We start from the raw sequence: 20,098 nt of genomic DNA on the forward strand, positions 1-20,098 counted from the left end.
TCTAATACTGTGACTTGATTCCTTTTATTGGTTCTCTCTCCAGGTCAGATCTCATTAACTGAGTTTATGGAGGGAGCAAAGAAAGACAAGTGGGTGATGGATCTTCTGAAGCTGGATGTCAATGCCAGTGGCTGGTTCATCCATAACTGGAATAAAGGACCATGATCCCAGAAAGACTTTCTTGTGTCTGAGACATGGGTCCTTCCGTTTTTACACAGACCCACTCAGAGGGGATAACAGTTTGGCCTTCCTTTACTTATCCTGGGATGATCAAACCACAGCGCGGGATGATCAAACCACAGAGTGGGCTCACCACAGTGTTGAGCACCACAGTGCTCTTGAATGCATGAATTGTCAGATCATTGAGCAGCTTTTATCCTGGTCAACTTGAACACTCACAAAGTAAGTGTAATTTGCTGGTCTTTACATGGTTGTATTGTTCAGTCACATGAGATGGTATGACGTTTTACTTGGACTGAGATGTTATACATTATATATTATACACTATATATACAAATGTATTGGGACACCTACATATTACACCCACAGGAAATTGTATGACATCCCGTTCTAAATCCAAAGGCAATGATGTAGAGTTACAGCCTTTATGGTCCTTTCTTTGTGTACTGGGGTTCAATCATGCTGGAACAGAAATGGTTCTTCCCCAAACTGTTCCTACAAAGTCGGAAGCATACAGGTGTCCAGAAAGTCTTAGTCTGCTGAAGCATTAGGATTTTTACTAGAAACTAATGGTCCTAGGCCAACCCTTTAGGCATTATTCCTCCTCTAACACTCAGCACAGGCTCAATTGTGCTTGCATACATGCTAATCACTACTGTTAAGGTAATGGCTTCAGCTTATAGCATAAGGCTGTAATACACAGCTGGTTAAACACAAATGAAATTCAATTTTTTTTCTATGTAAATACTTAAATAGCTTTATCCCTGGTATCCTAGCTCATTTTTAAAATGTTCTAACCTAGCATGGTTACACACACACACACACACACACACACACACACACACACACACACACACACACACACACACACATATATATATATATATATATATATATATATATATATATATATATATATATATATATATATACACACACAGATATATTAACTGCATCACAAGGCTAGCCAACTTTGTGTAAGGTTACAGTTGCTATGTGCTGTAATGGCAATAAAACTTTAAGCTTATGAAGCTCTAACACAATGCATTTCTGCCACAAATCTGTTCTGTGACTTTTTAATGAAGAAAAAGAAAATCTGTTTTTTGTGCACTTCTGAGTTTCTTTTCTGTGGAACCGATGTATTAATTTAAAGGCCACCTCAAAAAAGCATGAGCACAGAAGAAGAGCCTTCCAACAGCACTGTCTCTCCTACCTCGACTTTTAGACAAACTTAAGGGGTGTTCCAGCCCAGAGACGAACAGAGCTCATTTACCTGTTTCAGTGTTTTACTCTAATGGATAATGAGAGGTTAAAGTGGTCATGTAAAAATAAATTGTGCTGTTTTTGCTACATAAACCCACACAAACAGCATAAGTGGACATCAGAGGAAAAATACACCATATTTATTGCATATGGGCCTTACAATAGCTGAATCCACCTGAGTTGAGGTCAAAAGTTCCAGGTGCAATCCTGGATAATCTAGAAACCTCTGAACATTAGGACACTGGCTAAAGTTAGCCACTATATCTGACAAGTGTGTGTGGTCAGTAGGGCTTAACGAGCGCCAAAGCAGATTGACAGGGTATTAAAATACCACAAACCCATTTAGAATGACTTCTTTAAGCGTTCTTTAACGTTCAGAATGGTAGTTCACTTAGTTTGCTCAGTATTGTATTTATTTTATTAATTTTATCAACAAGCAAAACATAATGGGTCAAGAAGAGAGTGCAGATCATAAGGAGGTAGATTTGGCACAAATTCAGGGGTTATGTACAACCTTCATGAGGGAATGTCCGAGTGGAGCCTTACACTTGCACGAATTCAAACGGATCTTTGGCGTCCAGAGAGAATCGGAGGAGGAATCGGCATATATGGAAACAATATTCCACTCATTCGACACTAACCAGGCAAGTGAAACAAAACAAGCTACTCTTAGGTTATATGACTCTTTCGAAGTCCAGCTGATATGGTATTTCTTAATGTTATGTATTTATTTTAAACCTTTTTAGGACAATACCATAGACTTTATGGAATATATAGCAGCGCTACACCTCGTTCTCCGAGGAAAACTAGAAGACAGATTGAAGTGGTCATTCAAAGTTTATGACAGAGATGGAAATGGTCGCTTGGACAGATGGGAGGTGAAACACATCATAAAGGTGAGCAGACCTTCAGTGTATAATCAGTTAACACATTGAAAATGACTTGGTTACTTTGACTGGGATAAACATAGCAAAACATAAAAGCACAAGCATATTTCAGTGCATAAGTCATTCATATAATCAGTGAATTAGACACAGTTCATAATTGTCAGTTGTTTTCACTGAACAGGTTCAGCCTCTTAAACTGCAGACTTATTATTTAGTTATCCTAAGACTTAAGACTGTTCAGCAGTATTGAATAACTACTATGAATTAATATGTAAGTCATGTGGTTCTAAAAGTGAGGAACTGATGTGTGGACACCCTTGTCTTTAGCATTTAAGGCGTTGAATTCAGAAATTAATTTTTCTTTTGTTGCTGTTCAAAGAAAAACGTGTATCTCTATTTTTGACGATTTTTATTTTTATACATAATTTGAACATAGCAGCCATTGTGAATGCATATCACCAGTAACAGCAGAACTATGCAACACTAGTATGTTTTAATCCATACTCCACATGCTCAGTTATTTTAAATATCCTCATTGTTATATTTTGGCTTAGTCATGGCTCTTCAATCTACAAGAAAACAAGATATTTGCATAGAACTGTAAGGTATTGTAATTTTTTTAAATTGGGCTATATTTAGCCTTACAACACTGTGTGCCTCTTCATCCTGTATGCTTAAAAATGTTTTAAGCTAATTGTTTATCATAAAATAAGGTCTCAGTAATAACCCAGCCTATCTGTAGCCATTTCATAGCTCTTAAAGGCATTAAACACTTTAGACATCTGGTTCCTATCACCACTGTAGTGAACAACTCTGGCTCAGTAATGTTGTCCAGTATGTCATATTTCACATTAAACAACTCTGAATGGCTCTGTGTACACTGCAGCGATAAAGGGAAAAAATGGTGGAATTCCAGGTTAAAAATTGGTAATGCGTGAAGCTTAACATAGCTGCATTGTAACTGGTTGATCATAGAGCTGGAGCTGAATCCAGAACTCTTCCAAATAAGGTGTTAAACTGACCCCTGCTGTGTTTTACAACATAGGGAGCATTAGGTCAGCTGCCAAGAGTCAGAGATTTTGCCTGTTCACTTGTGTCTGGCAAGTACAGGGATGTGCTCATTAATTCTCTCTAACCCTCAGTGAGGTTGCAGGCAATGTCAAAATGTTCATTGTTGTTGTAGTTGCTGTTGTTGCCTGTGTTGTGGCAATCTATTATTTTGTGTGTATAAAAATCTGCAAACAACCTCTTCATTGTAATACTGTCAGTAGTGGAGTCAGTGATCTTTTTCTGGCACTACAGATAATCTACAAAATAAAGATGAGGAATACCGATATGAACATGACCCCCTGTGAAGTCTGTGACAGGATATTTGAGCTGGTTGACCAAGACAATGATGGTGAGTGCGATGTTATTTTAAAATATTTGTTTATTTAGCTAACACAGGCCAACACCTTATTATCTTCATGTATATACTTGAACTCATATGTATTAATGTGTAATACATAGTGGATTCCAGCAGGTGGCAGCAGAAAGCAACAAGTAAATAACTTGGTCACTCTAAGATAATGGCCTCAATTAGGCAGTGCCTTTAGTTCACAACTTATCAAACAATCATGGAAACTATCAAAATATTAATCTAATACTGTGACTTGATTCCTTTTATTGGTTCTCTCTCCAGGTCAGATCTCATTAACTGAGTTTTTGGAAGGAGCAAAGAAAGACAAGTGGGTGATGGATCTTCTGAAGCTGGATGTCAATGCCAGTGGCTGGTTCATCCATAACTGGAATAAAGGACCATGATCCCAGAAAGACCTTCTTGTGTCTGAGACATGGGTCCTTCCGTTTTTACACAGACCCACTCAGAGGGGATAACAGTTTGGCCTTCCTTTACTTATCCTGGGATGATCAAACCACAGCACAGAGCGGGCTCACCACAGTGTTGAGCACCACAGTGCTCTTGAATGCATGAATTGTCAGATCATTGAGCAGCTTTTATCCTGGTCAACTTGAACACTCACAAAGTAAGTGTAATTTGCTGGTCTTTACATGGTTGTATTGTTCAGTCACATGAGATGGTATGACGTTTTACTTGGACTGAGATGTTATACATTATATATTATACACTATATATACAAATGTATTGGGACACCTACATATTACACCCACAGGAGATGGTATGACATCCCGTTCTAAATCCAAAGGCAATGATGTAGAGTTACAGCCTTTATGGTCCTTTCTTTGTGTACTGGGGTTCAATCATGCTGGAACAGAAATGGTTCTTCCCCAAACTGTTTCCACAAAGTTGGAAGCATACAGGTGTCCAGAATGTCTTGATCTGCTGAAGCATTAGGATTTTTGCTAGAAACTAATGGTCCTAGGCCAACCCTTTAGGCATTATTCCTCCTCTACCAAACTTTACAGGTGGCACAATGCAGTAAGGCAGGTAATGTTCTCCTGGCATTCACCAAACCCAGACTCATCAATCAGACTGCTTTACACCCCCACCTTTTGGCATTGTACATTTTGTTCTTAGTCTTGTGTGTAACCGAAATCCATTTCATGAAGTTCTTGTGCTGATGTTGCTTCCAGAGGCTATTTGAATGAGTGATTCAACAGAAGATACGCACTGTGTCCCACTCTGTGAGTTTGTGTCATCTATTGCTTTGTGGCTAAGATGTTGTTGCTCCTAGATGCATCCATTACACAATTAAAGCACTTACAGTTGACAGGGGTAGATCTAGCAGGACAGAAATTTCACAAACTGACTTGTGGCAGAGGTGGCATCCTATGACAATGCCATTTTTAAAGTCCCTGAGGTCATCATTATGGCTCATTCTGCTGCCAGTGTTTGCCTTGTCTGCAAGGCTATGTGCTTCATTTTATTCACCCAATGTATGTGGCTAAAATACCTGAAATCACTATTTAAGAGGTGTGTTCCAATACTTTTTTCTGTATAGTGCACAAAATGCTTAATACATTACGGTTGAACAATTATGCATCATTATAATGTTTTATGTATAATTTCTTAAAGAAATAGATAAAAAGGAAAAAAAAACAATAAGCAACTATGTTTGAGTAAATAAATGATGAAACTTGAAAGTTGCATTTCTCTTTATTTCTCCTTTTATTTATTTTATGTGATTGTAGCTTGAAGTATAAAAACCTAGATATGAGTACACTCTGAGGTTGGACATTGAAACAAAGTTGTCTAAGTAATTTGGGTGAAATGGGACCTATATTGGCATTCTTTTCCAACACAGATTAGGCCCAGCTCTATGCAAAAGAGATTTCGGAAAGGGAATACCCATTGATCTGCTTCTGTGGTTGGGTAGTGTAGTGGTTAACACCTCTGCCTTCTTCGCTGTAGACTGGGGTTCAATCCCCCACCAGGGTAAGCACCCTGCACTATACCAATAAGGGTCCTTGGGCAAGACTCCTAACACCACCTTGGCCTACCTGTGTAAAATGATCAAATTGTAAGTTGCTCTGGATAAGAGCGTCAGCCAAATGTAAATGTAAGGTAAGAAGTTCTTGAAGTCCAGTGATGGTGATGGTCTGATCTCAACATCTCCAAAATAAAAAATACAATAATAATATACAATTCCAAAAAAGTTGGGACAGGATGTGAAATGCTAGTACTAAAAAATAGAAACCAGTTATTAATAAATTCTATTTGAATTTTTTTGTTTTCTTGCAAAATCATTCCAAATTTGATGCCTGCAACATGTTCCAAAAAAGTTGGGAAAGAAACACGTTTAACACTGTGTTACATTACATTCAGTTTAACAACATTTAACAATTGTGTGGGGACTGAAGACACAATGTGATCCGGTTTTGAAACAGAAGTATTCGCTATTCTTCTTAAGCTGTGAAAACTGCACTGGTCTTTGTTGTCATATTCGGAACTTTATAATGTGCCATATGTTTTCAAAGGGACACTGGTGTGGACTTCAGACAGGTCAGTGTAGCACCTGCACTCTCTGATAATGAGACAGCCATGCTGAGGTAACTGTGGCTTGGCATTTTCATGTTTAAATAAACATGGATGTACCTGAAAAAAGATGTAATGTAGAAGGCAGCATATGTTGCTCCAAAATGTGTATATATCAGGTGCAAACAGCTGTTGTCATGGAGGGCTGGTGTCCAGCACTAAAGCTTTTCCCTACTCAAATATACTTGCTAAACCTGGCAATTAACAGGTGAGCATAAAAAGATGTGTTTGAGCAGGTAATTTTCAAACTAGTCCTCCAGGACCAGAGTTGTGCACCCCTGGTTTATATATATCAGTAATGGTGCCTTCATAGATGCAAGTTATCCATGCCAATGGCGCTAATACGCCCGATACTATGACAGGCCCTGGGTTTTGGACTTTACACGGGTAACAATCTGGACGGTTCCTTTCTTCGTTGGCTCAAAGAACACAACATCCATTCTTTCCAAAAACACTCTGAAAGGTTGACTCATCAGACAACAATACACAAGTTAACACTTTACTTGAAGGGTGTCTACATAACACACTTGCAGACTCCATTTCCCAGAATCCCTCAGTTTCTCATATGACTCCACTTTCCAATCATATGCCACCCAGCAGTTCTTGGGCACCTTTGTGCTGATTATCAACACCTGTGTGCCTGTGTAAATAAACCTATCTGTTTGTATTGTTTCTTTGTGAAATATTGCCTCAGTTCTGTCAGTGCTCTTGTTGCTGTTTCTGCCTGTGTATTTGTTCTTTGGTTATGAGCCTGTTTATCTGATTCGCTTTTTGCCCATGCATTGTGTTTTGTGTTTTGTTAATCTGGGTTTAACAATGTTCCTAGCCTGAAATTATATATATATATATATATATACATGCAACTCAATGTCCAAAACTTGAGATGCTGTGCAAAATGTAAATGAAAACAAAATGCAATGATGTGCAGATCATTTAAATTCTATATTTAATTGAAAAATATTTGCCCATTTTGAATTTGATGCCAACAGCACATTCCAAAAAAAGTTGGGATGGGGCAACAGAACGCTGGTAAGGTGTGTAATAAAAAAAAAACCCATGGTGGTTAATTGGCAATAGGTCAGTAACATGACTGTGTATAAAAAGAGCATCCCAGATTTGGAATGAGGAGGGGTTCACCTCTTTGTGAAAGACAAAGCAAAATAGCAAAGAACTTCTGCTTTTCATTATTTATGGTATAATAACATTAAAGGATTCAGAGAATCTAGAGAAATCTCTGTATGCAAGGAAGGAATAAGGTAAAAAAATAGTATTTGCTGGCCATGATCTTTGGGCTCTCAGGCACTGCAAACAGGCATGATTCTGTAGAGGAAATCACTGCATGGGCTCAAAAACACTCAAAAACACTCCACAAATACTAGTTAAAACTCAAAAATACAATGAAGTAAGTGTACCTCAACAGGATCCAGAAATGCCACCTGAGCTCATTTAAAATGGACTTGGGAAACTGAGGCAAAGTGTGGAAGTGTCCTGTGGTCTGATGAATCAACATTTGAAATTCTTTTTGGAAATCATGGATGCTGTGTCCTACAGACTAAAGACCATTCAGCTTGTTCTCAGTGCACAGTTCAAAAGCCAGTATTCAGGATCGTGTAGGGGTGCATTAGTGGGTGACGTAAACATCTGTGAAGGCACCATTAATGTTGAACAATATGCACAGGTTTTGGCAGCATATGCTGCCATTCAGACCTGTCAAGTAAGGCCTTCCTTATGTCAGCAAAACAATGCCAAACCACACAGCATTTCTCTGTACTACAAGAGCCAGGTGCTAAGCTGGCTTGCCTGCAGTCCAGACCTGTTCCCATTTGGCGCATTATGAAATGAAAAATATAACAAAAAAGACCATGAACTGTTGAGCAGCTGAAATCCCATATCAAACCAGAACAAGTAAACATTTCACTTTCAGAATGACAGCAATTGGTCTCTTCAGTTCCCAAACACTTACAGGGCATTAAAAGAGGTGGCGATGAAACACAGTGGTAAATATGCCCCTGTTCCAACTTTTTTGGAAAGTGTTGTTGTTATTACATTCAAAATTACATTCAAAATCAAAACATATATTTTTCAAAAAACAATAACATTTCTCAGTTTCAACATTTGATATTTTGTCTTTGTAGTATTTTCCATTTAAAAATATGGTTTACATGATTTGCATACCATTGCAATCTAATTTTATTTACATTTTACGCAGCATCCAAACTTTTTTGGAAATGGGGTACACATATAGCCTTTGTACTGATTTCATCTTGTCTTTGATTATCCTCACACATTTAAAGTGCTTGTAAAGTAATAAAGGGAGTTTTCCTCAGGACAGTACAGTGTGATTGGCTGATACTGCAAGACAGTAATTGGATTGGAGCTGAGAATGAAGGTTTTGGTTGTTGGACTGAAATAGTCTGTCTTAGCTGGGGCCAAGCTCAGTTTGCTACTGTCAACCTTACTCTGAGGTAAGAGTCCCATCTCAGTCATCCAAGGTGAGCAGCACCGATTCAGAGCTGATGTCACATAAGCATGAGAACTGGACAAATCTGGCCTTCAAAGACTATGTCAGTTTTACAGTCTCATAAATGATCTCTTACTTAACAACGCACATTTTGTGAGACAGAACATAATCTGACTAATTAACCCTGCACTAATTAACCCTGCACAAGAATTTCTTTATTTTACTTAAAAGCAGTAATATAAAATCTGTGTTTTCTTATTTAATTGTGAAAATAGAGTCTTTTACTTTGAAAGGACAAATACTTCATGACATTACAAGACCAGGAATTTCTGTTATGTTGTATTATGTATTATTGTTATGACCATACATATGATACATTCCAAATACCAAATTTAAATTGTATTAATTTAAATATTTGTAAATATTGGGTCATAAGTTGGATTTGTTTGTTTTTGATAAAATTATAAACTAATCAGTCAAATCAACATAATCTTGCAATATAAGAGAACTTATAGTGAGGGGAAGTAACTATTTTTCATTTTTTTAAAGTATTATTTTACATACTTCCAATGTATATATCCACTTCAAAAATACATTTGAGAAAACTTTTGAAAAAGAAACTTTGTTAAAACCGATCAAGGTGAAGGTAAAGAAGCCTCCTAAAGTTCTCATGGATGACAAAATTAACACTTGAATGGAAAATAGCTTTGGAGTCATAGCAACATCCCTGTCAGTATAACTAGTTTGTTAATTTGCAAGAGGAAAATAAAACTGATCGTCCCTGCACAGGTATGTCATGCAAGATTTCACAAGGTGCTCTGAGACTAATGATAAGGAAGCTATGACAGAAGCCAGCAGTCACTCGAAAAGAGTTGAAAGTAGCTGAAACAACAGTTACAGAGAAAACAATAAGCAATGAACTGCACAGAAATCATCTCCATACCTGTGCTCCATGCAAAAATATTATGCTTAAAAAAAGTAACAAAGCTCTATGTCTAAAGGTTACCCACAGTAAAGTATGGAGGTGGGAGTATCATGATATGGGAGCTGCTTTTCTGTGCATGGTACTGAGGCATTATATGTCATCTAAGGAAACATGAATGGAGCAAGGTACACAGAGCATACTAAATCAGAGCATACTAAGACTGAATCTGTGGCATGGATGTTTAAAAAGACAGCATATGGCCAAAAAGCACTTTTTGTGGTGTAGCCAGTATCCTGATATGAATCCCTTTGAAAATTCATGGAAGATTCTGAAATAATGAAGGACAGGCTCAAAGAGGAATGGGCCAAAATGAAACCACAGAGATGCAAAAAGCAAACTACTTCTTTTTTTTTTTTAGATTTTCTACTACGTATTTGAGACCTTTGATGAGTGTATTAGAATCAGTGCGTGTAAAGTCACTCATGACATGAAATCTGTTGAGATTTGCTACAATTTTCAGAATTTATAGTTTAATGCATGTAGTATGCAACAGACTCTCTACCAGGGAGGTTGTTCCAGGATTAGGCAGTAACCTTTGAAAAAGAAGATTGGATTGGCGTCTGCATCTAAAAATACTGCAGTGCACAACAGTTAATCCACTAACAGCACTGTGAGAGGCTCCACTCATTTTGGACTCTCAACAAGGGATGGCTAGAACGATGTGGCACTGTGTGGACAGTTGACATCTATTCAGATTTGCAGATAAAAGAAATAGATACTATTATAGAGGTTTTCTGCTGATAGGTTATAGAATAATGGGTCAAGTGCAAAGTGAGGAGGATAGAGAAGTTGGCCTGTCTCAGATTCAGGAGTTGTACAAGAAGTTTGCAAACGAGTGCCCCAGTGGAAAGCTTCATCTACATGAGTTCAAGCGGATTTTTGGAATCACAAGTGACTCAACAGAAGAGGAATCTGCCTACATGGAGAACTTGTTCAGATCGTTTGATGCTAATCACGTAAGTATAAAATCAGTGTAGTTAAGTGTGATCTATACTGGCTATACTGGGGGAAGAAAATAGCCATTTGTACATAAAACTAGGTAAACAAAGGGGACCTGCAGGCTCATATTGTTTTGATGTCTAATACTTTTCATTGACAGCATTTATTTTTCTATTGTGAGTCACTGAAAATGTTAGAATAACTTGTAACCTGTTGCTACAAATATCCTGGGGAAAGAATTCTTTAAAAATGATGATAATTAAGCAGAAGAAGTAAGGACAGTTAATCATCGGTGTGGGAGAGTTCATGAAAAAATGTTTTCAGTTATACAATCTATGTACATTTGTTGACAAACCTCAAAAAGGATCTGGCTTAATTTATAAAAGTGAATTTGCACCAGTGGTTAGAAGTAATTAAATAATTTCAGCATTTTTAACTTTGACTATATGTCACTTTGTTTTTGCATTTATTTGTATTGTTTTATTTTTTAAATGAACCCCTTAAACTTCACCAACCTTCACTTGCTAAGCTATACTAATACTATTTAGTAAACCTTAGTGTGTGAAACAATGCAAAACATTTATTAACTTACTGAGTGGGGAATAGGCCCGTTGGCCTAATAGGAGAAAATATGGACAAAGTTTAAATAATATTTCACCATTTTTCAAATGGGCAATGCAACACATTTTGATATAAGACTTTTAACACTGTGCACTGCATCTTCATTTTGTTCAGGATAACACCATAGACTTCATGGAATACGTAGCTGCCCTGCACCTGGTTCTCCGTGGCAAGCTTGAGGATAAACTGAAATGGTCTTTCAAAGTTTATGACAGGGATGGAAATGGACGACTGGACAAACAAGAAGTAAAACATGTAATTAAAGTAAGTCCAAGTCGTACTATACTGTGTTCTGTGGAACTGTATTCACTAATAATAATACAAATATATAGAATAAATGAACATGAAAATGACATTGGGGAGAAAATTGGGAAAAACACAAAAAAAGGTTTAACAAAAAAAAGTCATGTGATGTTTGCTCTTCCAGTCGAGGCTGTAGGAGTCTTTGTCCCTGGCCGCGGACTGAGGGCTTAAAGTGTTTACATTTGGTTAGAGTGGTTTAAGGCAGCTGCAGGTTAAGACTCCATTACATAGCTCTTATTAGTCGAAAATAACAAGGCATCAAGGCAGTCTGCGTCAAAGAGTTTTGCTTTCTATGTATGTCTGTTATTTAATATGTGGCTGCTAGACATGAAGAGAGTTTTACAGAATATGTAGTTTTACCAAGTAAGAGGGTTTTAGGCAAACACTTCTTCCACCAAGAAGCATAGTGCCTTTTTTGCATCACGTTACCACTGGAACGATAATGCTAATTTCCAGTAGTGCTTCAATGCTATTACATGTATTGTGTTAGCATCAAGCTAATGGTCCAACACATTAGTTCTCCCATAGTGGGTTAAATACAATTAAAGCTGAAGCATGTAAGATATTTGAACCACTCAGTAAAAACTTCAGTCCAAAATTGTGGATCACTTCAGCCTTTTCACCTGTTCATCTGTTATCTTTTATCATAACAATCTAGTTGTTAGACAGAACTGAGTATCATTACACTAGGTGGGCCGCATGAGCAGCTAAATAGCTCATCTGCAGGACTTTTTAGTGACTGTGTTTAGTGAGTGCATTAATCATCAGCATAGATGGAGACAAGGGAGAGGCCATGATTCTGCTCTTAACAAAGTAGGGAGGTCACCATTAGCCACAGGCTTCTTCCTCATGGTGAACAACCCCCAACACAAAACATCCACATTCCCAGATACAATGAAACACAAACAACACATAACACTCCCTTTAACTAATGAGCAAGCACGGGCATTTTAACCACATTAAACAACAACATTTTACAGGGAATGCACACCTCCCATGAGCCTCTTTGCATAGTCCATTGTGTGGTCACATCTCCCAAACTCCTCAGTGCCAGCATGAGCCAGTGTAATGTCGTGGCTCGACACTTGTTTGACCACCAAGCCTAAGTACTATCTATGGTTTGTAAAATAAAACTAATTCAATAGTTTGTTGAAAGAAAATAGAAAGAATCGAGCGAACTAAGAAATACGAGAAGACTCTTCAGAATTCAGAAGTGCAGGTCCTTTATTTCTTGAGCATGGAGAATGTTTTCCAAAGGCGGTTGGATGACACTCCCGAATATACAGAGTTTGTACACATGTTTTATACCCTCGGTGAAGGTGGGGTGACATCGCCCCACCTCTTTTTTGTCATCTCCTGACTTCACAAAACCACCATTATATCCAAATTGACTTTCATATGTCTATCAAATAGGGTCTTGTGTGAACCATTATCTCCAAGTCTAGTCTGAATAATTCTTTAAAAAAACATTGTGCCAAGCGCATGCTGGTACTTTTCCATCTCGGCTTTTGGCCTTGAAAGGTTCACAAGTTCACTCACTCCCTATAAAGTGTTTGTCTTCTCTCTTACGCCCTACTGAGGAAGCTTGTTTTAGGGCACTTGCTCAAATGTGCTTAGGCCTTATTTATGATCTATCCTGTATAATACATGGTATTTTAATTTTGAGAATCTTTAATTTACATCATTAACGTTAAGGAGCGATCATGACTCGGCACCAAAGGACGGCAAAAAAAACAAACAAACAAAACAAAAACAAAAAACAAACACAGACACCAAGGACAGAACTAAACAGGAGCTGGAGTGAAAAGAGCAGGTCATGAGGAACAGTGGACGGAACAGGCACAGAAATGGGCACAGAAGAATGCGGAACAGGAATCAAAGGCACAGAGACAGGAGAGGAAACAGAAGACACAGCACCAGACACAGGAACAGATGAAACACGAACAGACGGAGGATGAGAAAGGACAACACAAAACGACACCGAACGGGGGACGACAGAAGGCACAACAGGATGAGGAACACAAGAACGCTACACAGACCACGCCATAGACAAGGGAACCAGAACCAAAATGGACACAGGCACAGAAACCGACACACACACAGACACCAGGACAGAAACAGAAGGAGAGACAGGAACAGGAAGAGGAATGGGCATGGGCACAGACACAACAGTAGGAAACAAGACAGCACTAGGAACAGCAGAGGGCAAAAACAAAGGAGCAGACACAGACAGAACAGGAGGCCCATGGGGAGCAACAGACACAGATGGAACAGAAGGCCCATGGGGAGCAACAGACACAGATGGAACAGGAGGCCCATGGGGAGCAACAGACACAGGCAAGGGCGGGACGGGCGGGAACAAAGTGGTAGCAATGTCCACGGAGGCAGGTGGGCCTACAGCGACGTCCACGGAGGCAGGCGGGCCTGCAGCCACGTCCATGGAGGCAGGCGGGGGGTCTGGAAATATGTCGACAGGCAGCAGGTCCAGAGGCATGGCAACAGGCGGGGGTCTGGAATCACAGCAACAGGCGGCGGGTCCGGAGGCATGGCGACAGGCGGTGGGTCTGGAGGCACGGCAACAGTCGGCGGGTCCTGAGTGCGGCCACGGGAACTGGAGTGCCAAGGTGCGCGGCCATGGGATCTGGAACTCGGGTGGTGGACTGCTGCACCAACCTGGAGGAACTTGCAGAAACGGGACCCACTCGGCTGTCCCCAAGGCTCACCCCTCACTTCCTGCAGCGTTGCTCAAGATGGGTAGACACTAGGTGCTTACCTGAGCTCTTGTCATCATGATACAAGGTGGGATCATCCTTCGCCTTTTTACGGGAATGACAAGACGCTTGTGTACCCTCAGTGCCAGGGGATTTGCTGTCTCCGGCTTGGTGGCGTTGAGACATAGTTAATTCAGGCTGAACAGAAACAGCGGGAGTTTCATCCCGATGGGACAACCACATGCCGGAGTCTCGATTTCTTGCTGCATCCTTGGTTGGTTGGTCTTTCTGTAACGTTGAGGAGCGATGATGAGGTGGACACGTGTGAAGACAAGATTTATTAAGGGCAAATCCAAACTCGGGGTCAACACAGTCCAGGGTCATCGAGCTAACACGGATCGAACGCCGAAAAAACATGACGAAAAATTAAATGAACACAGGAATAAATAAACACCAAACAATTCAAACACTACAAACCACACAAAAAAATACAAAGACCAACAAACAACTAAGAAAAACACAGGGCTTAAATACAACAGGGATAACAAGGGATAACAGGACACAGGTGGAAAACACAGGTGGTAACAATTGGGGCGGAGTCTGAAAACAAGTGGGCCAGACTGGGCAGATAAACGAAAGTGCATTGACACGTAAACAGAAGCACATGGAAGACCAAAACACAAGCACATGGATAACTTGGATAGGCCAATCATGACAGCCAGTGGTGGGATGCCACAATATAAATTTCTGTTGTTGTTTGGGAGTATGCCTTGCATATTTCAAGTATTTCACAATGGCTTTGAGCACAGCCCAGCCAATCAGAGTTTAGGGCAGAAAGGACTGTTTTACAGAAAAAAGTTTCATAATTTGCTGAGTTGCATATTCATGAATAAATGTAATAGCCAATAATGTAATATGTTTTTAACTATTAAATGTTTTTGTTTCCACAAAGATATTGGAGCAAAATATAGTATTGCCAACTCCTGCTTGCTCCCAAACAAAGCAGGACAGCTAAATTGGAGAATAAATAGCTTTGGTAATTTGTAATTACTGTCCAACTGTTAGAAGCATGCACAAATAAGCATTCTATTAATAAAGTCTCCACCGCTATGGGTACATCACATAATGCAATATGTTTTAAAAGTTATGGATATTCTTTGTCTTTTGGATTTGTATATTATTTCTAGGACTAAGCATGTTGTGTTCATTTTTTCTACAGATTATCTACAAACTGCGGAAGCATGACCATCCTTCAAACGCAGAAAAACTCACTCCAGATGAGATATGTGAGAGGATCTTTGAACGTATTGATCAAAACAACGACGGTAAGTTCTCCAAATAAGTAGGCCTAACTAATCCCCTACTGACATTATATAAGTATGTAAACAGAGTGATGGTAGAAAGAGAGGGATGGCAAGATTAAGTGGATTTTGAATTTGGATTTGTCAAATATGTCTAAGAAGTATCAGATTCACTCAAAAGTACATAATGCACACTAGTCAAATCCATTATAGTGTATAATTACACATTGGTTTCTATTCTTTGAACTTGTAGGTCAAATCTCACTACAGGAGTTTATAGAAGGGGCTCAAAGGGACCAATGGGTCATGGATCAGCTCAGGGTTGACCTGCGGCCCACCGGCTGGTTCATCAACCACCAGAGTAAAAATTCATGAGGCCTGCCAAAAAATCAAGAATTGAACATGCTAACTGACTGGAAGGCAAATCTGATTTTGGAGGATTCTAGGCATATGCATCATGTGAAGACTTAGCAGGACAAGGTTATGCCCACTTCTCCAATGCACTGTATTTTTGCTTTTTTTTAGCAAATAAATATTCCTTGATTTGAATAAAAAAGGATGGAAGGACAGCAAGCAAGAGACTAATTTCCTTCGTTAGGTTTTAGGTTTTAAACGTTATGAATAAACATGCTTTTACCTATTTTGTAAATCAAAGGTGTTTCTGTCTTCTACGTTCCTGTATGTATACATGCAAGAATACATGTGTCAGTTTAAACATATACATTGTTTCATACTTGATCTTATTCTTTGAGTGCTTTTCATACAGTACTGTGCAAAAGCCTTATGCATCTGAGAAAATGATATGTAATCTGAACAGTAGACATTTAAACACTGACATTAGAATAAATAGTATAAACTAATGAACATTACATTATGATTTTATTTGTTAGTGTATAGTTGAATGAAAAACTTGATCAAATTACATGATTTTGTTGATTTTTTTTAAAGTGAAAAGGTAATGTCCTCTATAGAGAACATACTTCTGCAAAAGCATAATTACAGTTTATTTAATTATTGCTGGATTTAACATTTTGGAAAACATAAAACATCAAATATTTGCCAAAATTGTACAAAAGTTATGGCACGTTTTTATTTTATGTTTTCTTTTTCCAATATGTTAAACAGATAAATAGAAAATATGCACAAAAGTTTGCAGGAAAACGCCATATTTATTGTATATCGTGATGTTATTGGCAAAAACACAAAATAGTTTAATTTCTTTACTAAGAATGAAAAGCTTTTGCACTGTATATTGTTGCCATATTAATGCCTGATTGTCTTCAGATACATGTATTAACTGTAAGTGATTTGAGGTTACAGTAAGCCTTGTAATACGTCAGCCTTACGCAAGAAATGTACCATCTGTCCTTCCAACAGTACTTTCTACATGACTACCAGTTATGACTGCATGCATAGGCATCCCTATGATGATTCTAATGCTTTTAGTGGGTTTTTGGCTGAAGAAGCTTAAAGGCTGAGAGAATTACCACCATGTGTCACTGAGTCAAGAAGCAATAATCTTCCTATGACCAGCAGGCATTGCGATTTAACTCCAGAGCCCTTTTCATTTTCACCAGGGACTATGCAAGCATATGTAATGATGAACCTGTGTGGCTCTAATTACTCAATTATATTGTCAATATCCCTTTTCAGTTATTACCCAATGACAGCAACATCACATGACTTAATTTGTCATTGTAGCACCAAAAACAAGATCAGCATGCCCTCTGCTTGTTCTGTGCTAACTTTTTTTTTCCCATGCAATAATCAAGGTGTGCCCCCTATCTGGCACTAACAAAAGCCCTAACTCAACTATACTAGCCTAACAGTTTGGTCAGTCACACCTACTAAATTGATGATTAACTGATGCGTTCAATTGGGTTGGCTAGCGGGGGAAGTCACTAAACCGAACTGGACTAAGGCTCTCCAGGACTCGAGCTGAGCTCCTCTAGTTCAGTCCAGCCACTCCTCCATTGAGGAGGCCTACAACACCAAAACTGGACAACTGAAATGTTTGAAATCACTGTTTTCAGTCACAACAATTTGGTTGCAGATAATAATCATGCAAACTAGACATGTGTAACTTTTAAAATAATTTGTATTACATTGTAAAAAAAAAAACATTAAGAAATGTTAAATGTATTTTGAATTTATTGTCATTCTAACTTTACTGAATACATTAATATTGCCAGTTTTTTGTTGTTGTTGTTGTTGTTGTTGTTGTTGTTATTTTGGTAACACTTTTAATTTGTGTAGGTGTAGATGCTCAGTTTGTCTTCAGAAAAGGCCCCCATCCTACATTTTTTTTACATTGTTCTCCTTATTTATAATATATATAATATTGATATGTATAATGTTTATGTGGATTTATGTACCAAAACAGTCATAATTCATTTTCACATGACCATCTTCCAACTTCTCTTTATCCCTTAAAATAAACAGGCATTTTTTAATGTACCTTTTTAATGTACTTCAACCCAACATAAACCTAATCCAAAACCTAATCCTAATCCTGTTGATAATCAACTCCGTTTCACCAGTTAGTTTGTTCATAATTTGAGCATCTGTAGAGAATCTATAATCTCAATATTAAGGGTGACCAAAAAATGAAGCATCCTTTGATAACTTTTTTTTCTACATCCCTGCCACATTTCAGCCGAAAGACCTGGTGTCCGCCTGCCACCTAGTGTTTATTCTACATTACTGCAACTGCTGCCTTTTCCATCGCTTACACAGTAAGAACTCAAATTCCCAGTAGCCCTCTAAGACTGTCAGGGCGCTGTCGTCATCGTCTTTGTTTCTGAGCATGCTCTCTGAAGTTGCTGTTTGAGCTGCCAAGAAAATCTCCCCAAAAGCCCTGTGCTGTTCCAGCTGCTCTGCCAGATGTGGCTGCTGCTGGGAAAAAGGAGGGATGTGAGGAGCACTGAGAGATGACACTTAAATGGAGATTGTGGAGGTGAGGTGCAATACCACTGTGTGTGTGTGTGTGTGTGTGTGTGTGTGAGTGAAAGGTCAGATACTGAATTTGCTTTGTTTTCAATACAATGTCAATGTTAGCTTTGAGAAAAAACTTGATTCAGAAGGACATTTAGAATTGCATTTAGAATATGTTTTAATGTTTCACAATGTATGTCTGCGATGATGCATAATATAGATATTTTTTTCCATCAATATGTATAATATAAACCCATCAGGATGAACTATATTATAATGAGCATTTCATTTCTCTCTCTCGCTCTGCCTCTCTCACTCTGTATCGCACTCTTCAGTCTGGTCAGTGATTATTAAGGGCTCATGTTAGAGCCTTTGCGTCCTGTGGATGGGGTGATGGACTAAGAAAAGCGTCTTTTAATACCTGAACACTGTAAGCTTCACACGTGCTCATGATATGAAGCAAGTTGTTTGGCGTTTTATCCATTTAGTAGACAGACACATCTGTATCCTTTACGTCTAGCCTGCCCTAATTGAATTTTGGAGGCACCATTCTTTAGAGCACCTACTCATCTCTTTAAATGCATTAATATCACTGCTGGCTCAGTGCCCAGAAGCTTAGCTGTTTTTAACCAGTGGGGCTGTGTTCCAGTGGTCACCAACCCTGATCCTGGAGATCTATCTTGGTTCATAACACAGTCTGCCACACTTGCTCCAACTGCTTATCGTCTTTGCTTCATGCCATCATTGCTTCAGCTGCTTTCCCCCTTTTTTCTGTATTTTAATCTTTTACCCTAATGATAAAACCTTCTGTTCATCCTTTGTTATTTGCTTGCTCTCTGGTGTTGACTAGAGGATGATTGGTTCCTCTTTTGCGTCTTGGTTCCTCTCAAGGTTTCTTCCTCTTGCTCTTATGGAGTTTTTCCTTGCCACTGTCGGCACTGGCTTGCTCATGGGGCTTGGACCTGGATTTTTCTGTAAAGCTGCTTGGAGACAACACCTGTTGTAAAAAGCACTATATAAATAAACTTGACTTGACCTTCAGAAGTCCCTGACTGGCTGGATCAAATTTATTTGTGTTAGGTAAGTAGGTGGGGTAGCATGTTAGGTGCAGTCTGGTGCTAAACTGCAGGAAAGTAGATCTCCAGGAGCAGGGTTGGTGACCACTGCACTGCACTTCTCTCTTGTTAGAGCAACAAAGGCTGGATTATGACACTTGATAAAGGGGAGTTATGCAGATTATCTTTAAATTTCTGCCAATAAATCATAAAGATTTAAAGTCATTCGTAGTAGTTTGATGTGAAATACTCCATTGTAGAGAAACATACGGACTCAGAATTGTTCACAGTGGTGGTGATAGGAGCCAAACATCTGATGAATTTTGTTCCTTCAAAAGCTACCTCACGCAGGTTTTTACTGGTAGTTGTTGTAAATAAGTTGCCTGATGCCTGAGACATTTTTTTTACGATATTGTTGAGATCATTTTTTATCCTTTGTTATTCAAATCAATCTATTCTATCAA

The 20,098-nt window shown here is 38.7% G+C and overlaps 2 protein-coding genes across 2 annotated transcripts; both read left to right on the forward strand.

The window, feature by feature from the left end:
- Nucleotides 1-1,131: 1,131 nt before the first annotated feature.
- Nucleotides 1,132-5,325, forward strand: LOC119263664 (guanylyl cyclase-activating protein 2-like). The gene is made up of 3 exons (XM_037539711.1): nt 1,132-2,339; nt 3,633-3,729; nt 4,012-5,325. The coding sequence occupies exons 1-3, from the start codon at nt 2,208-2,210 to the stop codon at nt 4,131-4,133; spliced, it is 351 nt and encodes a 116-aa protein (XP_037395608.1). The 5' UTR covers nt 1,132-2,207; the 3' UTR covers nt 4,134-5,325.
- A 5,054-nt stretch (nt 5,326-10,379) lies between these two features.
- LOC108443293 (guanylyl cyclase-activating protein 2-like) lies at nt 10,380-16,469 on the forward strand. Its single transcript, XM_017724267.1, has 4 exons — nt 10,380-10,726; nt 11,445-11,594; nt 15,564-15,669; nt 15,899-16,469. The coding sequence occupies exons 1-4, from the start codon at nt 10,526-10,528 to the stop codon at nt 16,018-16,020; spliced, it is 579 nt and encodes a 192-aa protein (XP_017579756.1). The 5' UTR covers nt 10,380-10,525; the 3' UTR covers nt 16,021-16,469.
- Nucleotides 16,470-20,098: the final 3,629 nt, after the last annotated feature.

This window comes from Pygocentrus nattereri, chromosome 7 (genome assembly GCF_015220715.1).
Source record: "Pygocentrus nattereri isolate fPygNat1 chromosome 7, fPygNat1.pri, whole genome shotgun sequence".
Taxonomy (NCBI): Eukaryota; Metazoa; Chordata; class Actinopteri; order Characiformes; family Serrasalmidae; genus Pygocentrus; species Pygocentrus nattereri.